The sequence below is a fragment of the Macadamia integrifolia genome, unplaced genomic scaffold, assembly GCF_013358625.1.
Source record: "Macadamia integrifolia cultivar HAES 741 unplaced genomic scaffold, SCU_Mint_v3 scaffold1188, whole genome shotgun sequence".
Classification (NCBI taxonomy): Eukaryota; Viridiplantae; Streptophyta; class Magnoliopsida; order Proteales; family Proteaceae; genus Macadamia; species Macadamia integrifolia.
In genome coordinates this window covers 65,473-72,117 of record NW_024868114.1, presented here as the reverse complement: position 1 = coordinate 72,117, position 6,645 = coordinate 65,473, and the positions used below count along the sequence as shown (strand labels likewise).

Below are 6,645 nucleotides of genomic sequence, written 5' to 3'. Positions count from 1 at the left end.
GGGTGTGGTTTGCTCAAAGGGCAATGTTCCCCAGCATGACTTCCCGGCTTTTGAGGGCCCTCTCCAACTCTCTTCATCCAATCCTTCTTGATCTACCGTCACATTAATACCCCTCCAGTTTGTTGTCTCTTGGAATGGGATTGAAAGTCCTCATCTTTTCTTTAGTTATCCCTTTTCCTCCTCCATCTCGAAAAGAACAACAATTTCGAAAGCTTTTAATTTTCAACTAGAGCATTGAATTCACCTACTTCTGTCACATGTGAGACACTGTACAACGCCAATGGTAGGAACTATATGTAAAGAATCATGATACAGGTCAGCGTGAAGTTGATAAAAAGATCATGTTCCTTTGATCTTTATCTTGATGCTGACCTATATCAAATCCTTGATCTTTTTCAACTTGATTTGAGCCACCCATAAGGGGACTGATGCAGCCAATCTGAACCATATACTATACTGAATATGTCAATTTTGGTTCTCCAACTCTGACCACCACCAGTTGGCCACCTTGTGTTGAACTCCTCTCTAATATACATTCTCCACAAAACAAGTACTAAGTAGTCAAAGTGAATTGAATCAATCGATGCAGTTGCTATTAAAAAAAAAATGCTTACACAATGGGTAGCAGATGGGAAAACCCACAAAAAGTGATGAAATGAATAATTAAAATGATTATAAAAGTAATATACATATGACAATAGCAATTACACAGTAACTTTCTCAATTACGCCAAAATTTCATTGTTAAAATGAAAAAATCAATAGCTAAAATAGTAGCATTGACAGTTAATTTAGAGATACATTAACCTCAATCGAGGAATCTGTCAACACTGTCTCTTTTGTTGTATCAGTTCTTGGATTGTCACCACATTCCAACCTTATTCTCAGATGCAATGGCTTTATGAACACAACTTCTCCAAGATCTCTTTTTGCTTCTAACAACAATTGTGTGCATGTTTCTTTTTCCTGTTTTCCACTTTTATCAGTGTTTAAGATGTCTACTATCCTTGCTGCTTTCTTCTCTTGAGGGACCTCATCAGTATTCCAAGTTCTGTTTAATTTCAAATATAACACTGCATATATGATAACCTATAAGAGAATTGAAAATGAAGGATCAGCTTGATTGCAAAATAATGACTTTACAAGCTTAAACAGACACATTAATTGTGTTGAGCTAGTTGTGGCGAACCAATCCATACAATAAAATTTCTTACATAAAAACAACTTTTGAAATGTAAATATATTATTCATAAAGATATAGAGAATAGGAACTCATTTTAACCAAAAAAAGACAATGGAAGCTAAAAAGCTTTATAGAATGAAAAGAACAAACATATATTAATGTTTCATCTTCAAAGCTCTGTCTGTATCATACAACTAGTATGCCTCAAATATATGTGTGCTGGAGAAACTTACCAGTGATCCTTCTCTAGATTCTAGATTTTCACTCAGATAACAAATATGGGATCAGTATTAAGCACATTCCATGATTTCAAACATCAGACATCAATTATTTCAGGCAAGAATCATTGGTATGGGGAGGTCAAGGGGGTTTCAGCAGGAACACCATACATGTCTGGCCCAAGCATAAACCTACTAGTAAAGCAGGAGACAGCATCTTCTCATTTGATTCAAGACAAAAAGGGGGGGTGGTTCTGGACAAAAAATGCAGATAAGGACACCGACTCAAACAATTAATATGAACAGGATGCCTGCGACTCTGAGCCAAATGGTCCATGAAGAATTCATTGAAGTTGCATGTTACCCATAGATGAAAGAAGAGAGAGGTTTCTCTATTTTAACTAGGAAATAATTCTGTTTCTAACATGGAAAAATATCGCAAAGGCTAAGAAAAACTATCCTCTTATGACTATGTCCCAAGATTATGGATTAATCTCTGAGACATTGGAGAAGATGAAGATCTTCAACACATATGGAGACTCTGTCCCCCGGAAAAGAAAAAAAAACCAGTAGAGAAGTGCAGAAAAGCATTTCTCAAGACAACCATTGTCATTTTTCACACATCATTTCCCAAGACATAGTTGTTTCACTTTCTGGTTCTTATCTGGACTGTAAAACCAGAAAGCAATAGGAATCATTCATGAAACCTCTTCGGAAATTACATGGCCACTTCAAAGACATTGCAACCTCTAAGGATTCACATGTATAGTTATACCTCACTAGTACCGGGACTTAAGTTGACAGTAGAATCAATGTGCACAGTGGTTGCTTCTTCAAAGTTTGTGTCTTGAGTTCTGTTCTCGTCATGGACACTTAATTCTGAACCAGGAGTTGAAAAAGCAAGGTTATCCAACTCATCAAACCACTGCTGAGCAACACCAACCTGCAAACACCCAAAACTAAGCTCTTCAGACTTAAGTTATCCTTACAAGTTCAATACAACTTCTGTAGAAAAGAAAAGATAAGTTACACATCCCATACTTGGATCATCCGACAAATATGGGAATCAACTAACAACCACTTTTTATAGTAAGGTAGCCTGTGCAGCACAACATGATCAATTTCTTGCAATATGGTCTGTGTGATTAGGCTGCCATTAAGATGTGATCCTCTATAATTTAACAGAAGCTCATTTCTGTTGTGAAAAAGAGAAATGAGCTTGCCGATGCAATCAAACCTCATTGGTTAGGTTTTAGATGTTGTTGTTGTTGTTGTTGTATTAACTCCAGCCATTTTTCAATTGAGGCTTGCCGATGAGATCAAACCTCATATCTAATTCTACGAGACTCTTTAAGAATTTTCTGAAGGATAAGAAAAAAGCACTTTAAGACTATTCTGATATTATTTGGGAAACCTTCTCCATATAAACCTTGAATATCCTGTTCTAGTGAATAACTATTGAGGCAGATGAGATTCAGGCAGCTAAGAAACATTTGGGAGGGATTCTCTGTCAAACTAAATTGATCCTATGGCAAATTTTCTGAGAGTAATTATGAGATTGTAGCTGTTTTGTTAATCAATATATTTATCCTTCACCTATAGAACATGAATGATAAAATAAAAAGAATAATTTCTCAGCAAGGGGAAACCTTCTCTGAGGAAATCGCAACACTATCTGAGCCAGAGATTTCAGCAGCAGATCCTCTTGCTTGTCGCCAGATACAACCTTCTTGCAATGGTTCTGCGAGCATAGAATCCTCTGGGATATTTACATTCACAGCTATATCACACTTGCCTGTTCATAAACAGGAAAGTCATCAATAATTGAAACCGGAACAGGGATTGATTAAATAGTTCTGGGGCATCAAGTAAAGAAGTATGCACTTGTCTTTCTAGAGTAATCTCCACTGAGCCAAGTTTTACAATAGAAAACCAAAAGATGTAGATGAACACGAAAATATAAAATGAGAACATTTAAGTAGAGGAATTATGTTGGCAGTTAAATAGGGTAGCATGGGTCTTGGTTATATACCAATCTGCTATGGAAGAAAAAAAAAATTACACTTTCCTTCTTGTTTGGAAAAAAAAAAAAAAAAAAAACCATCTCTTGGTCATACACCAATCTGACTTGAAGCTAAAAAGCATTGGAGTTTCCTTCTTACTTGAAGGAAAAAGACATGTATGAGCCCACTTAGAAGGACCATGTGAAAACGAGCATGGGACCAGTTTGTCTGATCCATGGTTTTAAAAACTGAACAGCTGGTTCAACTGGGTTAAAACAGAACCAGCTACACAGTTCCTTGTGTATTAGAATAAACCAATCATTAAGCTGGGAAAAATCTGAAAATGGGTACTAAAATGGATTGGTGAGAGGCCAAATTTTCAAAACTTTGATCATTTTTCTCCAGCTTTCAACAAAAAGACTAGTTTTTCACATGTCAAATATCAAGTACTGAAACACAGCAATTACTAAAGGAGTTATATTTTCCCTCTCAAGGAAGTACCAGTGAAACAATGATCGACAAAATCCAAAGCGACAATAGAATATTCAGATAAGAATATGAAATCAGAAAACGTCAGGCCATAGATGGTCAATTACCCGGCAGCACACTGAAACACTGGAAATGATCAACTTTGGCTCCTTCATTTGCACCAGCCCTGTTAACATTGGAGGTGTGAACAAAACTCAAACAGATATGTACTCAATTGCACTTTCAGCATACTCACCGAACAAAAACATGTTCCAAAGGGCAAGACAACCAATATGGTAATCCAAGGACACCAAAGCCAGAAAATTGGAGGTTTGAGATGATTCCAGATCCTCTGTCAAGTTTTAAAACCCTCTGACCAACTTCATCAACATGCGAAACTTATCAGAAACGAATACCTTGATGAACTACAAGAAGTACATACTGTGTGCAAAGGTAAAGAACCCATTAAAAACTTATTTACCTGTGTCACAAAAGACTATGCTATTCTGAAAAGTAGCAAGTGATGATATTAGGCTGCAATATTGAAGTCCATCTAATGAACAATTATGATCAATTTTCTGCTGCAAACAACTATGAAGTATCTGTTTCAAGGACGACCGTCTCTCCATGATCATCTCCCCATAGATCTCCAAAATATTTGGAAACCCTACGGAAAATTAAAAGATTAAATTTTGTATAAAAATATATAATAAGAGTACAAGAAAAATTTGAGGAAAACCCAAACCTTTGACAACCTCTTTGATCTTCCCAGAAGTTAAATCCATAAGCCATAGAGTTTCAAAGCTGCAAATTAAAGAAATCAATCAGGGATGTATCGAGATATGGCACCAGAAGAATCGGGAGACATCTGAAATGCTAGATTAGTTAGGTCAAGCAAGTTTGTAGCATTTTACTAAACCCTCTTATTATTTGAGTGGAATTTCCTTTTATCAATCAAAAGATTTCATTAAAATCCAGGCCATAAAGCAAAAATAACACAGGTGCTGCTAATTTTTAATTTTCACCAATTGATTTTTTGGGATATTATATGCTTGATCAGCACTCTCATCACCGTGCATATCATTCTATCCTGGCCATACACAAGAAAATCCTACGACAACTAGCAAAAATTTGGGACATTGGAAAGGATGTTACTTTTTCCTCACAAAATTCTCCAACTATTTCAGTTTCTACTATTTCAATGTTCCACATAAATTGATCCATAGCATCTAGGAAAAAGAAGTCAGAAAGAGATAATGCAATCAGCCAATCATTACAGAAACAAGAATACTGTGCAGGTTGGAAAATATGCATATACGATGAAAACCCAGAAAACAATAGGTGTAAAAGGCCATATACAATGAAAACCAGAAAACAATAAGTGTGAAAGGCCCAAAATATAAAGACTCAAGGATATGGTCTTAACAGATATAAATGTATGTACAATGAGACAGGAAAAAAATATGCCACAAAAGGCTAAAACCATATCACAGTCTACCATGGCTTCATAAACAGCTGATAACATTAATGGATATATCTAGTATTGTCCCTCTACATTTACCCATTTGTGATGGGAATTTTCTCCCAACATATTTTTTATTTTTAGCAACTAGATATCCACACATCAGTTTAAATGTTTCATTTATCTACTTCCCATCCAAATATCTATCTTCCTCTATCTCGTCAATAAGGACTAGTTCCTGCCTGACCCTTCCCTTCTTTCCTCAAAATTACCAAATATTTCCTAGTTCCATATCCTGAGTTCTTCCTTTAACTGGTGTGAAGATCATCATAAGCCTAAGGTCCTCTAAACCAGGTTCTACCAGTCCTTCAATACTATTTTTTACTTTCACCAGCAATTAAGGGTCACATAGCAGCATGATTTCAAACTTAAAAAATATTGCCCCCTAGCTTATTTATAAATTGAGGAGTGAGGGAAAGACTATTAACATGTAAAGAACCCACTCAGTAAAGCATTGCATTTGTATGAATCTTGGCTGTTTCTCTTCTGATTCCATTATTTGATGCCTTCCCTACACTTGAAAATTTGTAGGACTCATAAACTTTTGGCTATTCATGATCCCATATTGGATGTAGATCAATTTGTCAGCCATTTTTCACTGCTTATCGACTATATAGACTGTACTTACTATTTTTTCGTACGAGGAGCCCTTTTGGGGGATTTGCCATGGAGCTCCATCCATTTATTTTCAATAGAGAATCAATATTTAAACACAAAAAATTTTAAAAAAGAAAGAGAAACACGATAAAATTACGATGGGACGTAGACGAATTACCTTCGGTTAATAATTAAGAAGTCACTACCTGATCCCATCAAATGCCAAGGAAAACTTAATGGCTCCATATCAAATTCCTCAGACTTTTGAGCAACTTCAGCTATCCCCAGCTTATATAAGATCCAGCTCCATATGCTACTAATTTTCTTATCAGTGCCACATTTGGGATAGACTGTCTCAACAATCCGACTCACCAAATCAGCTCTTCTGACAGAATGGTTCTACCCAAAGAGAAAACCAGCATAAAAAAAGAGCAGCATAAGTATATACTATAAATCACAAATTTGTTGTCAGAAACAGAATAACAATTAGAAAACAACAGAAAAAAGGAACATGCTGATAAGTATTTAGCAATTCAGAGATTAATTTTATAAGTAATTCATTTCCTTTTAACTCATCAACCGAGCTAAGACTTATCCTAAGTCCTCACAATTAGCAGTTGTCTAAAAAAAATCATTTTTTTTTTGGGGGGGGGGG

General features: G+C 35.8%; 1 protein-coding gene across 4 annotated transcripts in view; it reads right to left on the bottom strand.

Annotated features, from left to right (window-relative positions):
• Positions 1–648: 648 nt before the first annotated feature.
• The window catches only part of LOC122063074, a 33,997-nt gene continuing 28,000 nt past the window's right edge, over positions 649–6,645 (bottom strand). For all 4 annotated transcript variants that reach the window (XM_042626729.1, XM_042626727.1, XM_042626730.1 and 1 more), the window contains exons 10-17: positions 6,169–6,389; positions 4,617–4,675; positions 4,353–4,538; positions 4,128–4,251; positions 4,000–4,058; positions 3,050–3,195; positions 2,176–2,343; positions 649–1,088 (exon numbers count right to left, since the gene is read on the bottom strand). In XM_042626729.1, the coding sequence (XP_042482663.1) occupies positions 786–1,088; positions 2,176–2,343; positions 3,050–3,195; positions 4,000–4,058; positions 4,128–4,251; positions 4,353–4,538; positions 4,617–4,675; positions 6,169–6,389 (1,266 nt within the window). In that variant the 3' untranslated portion in view covers positions 649–785. The remainder of the gene's footprint in view (positions 1,089–2,175; positions 2,344–3,049; positions 3,196–3,999; positions 4,059–4,127; positions 4,252–4,352; positions 4,539–4,616; positions 4,676–6,168; positions 6,390–6,645) is intronic.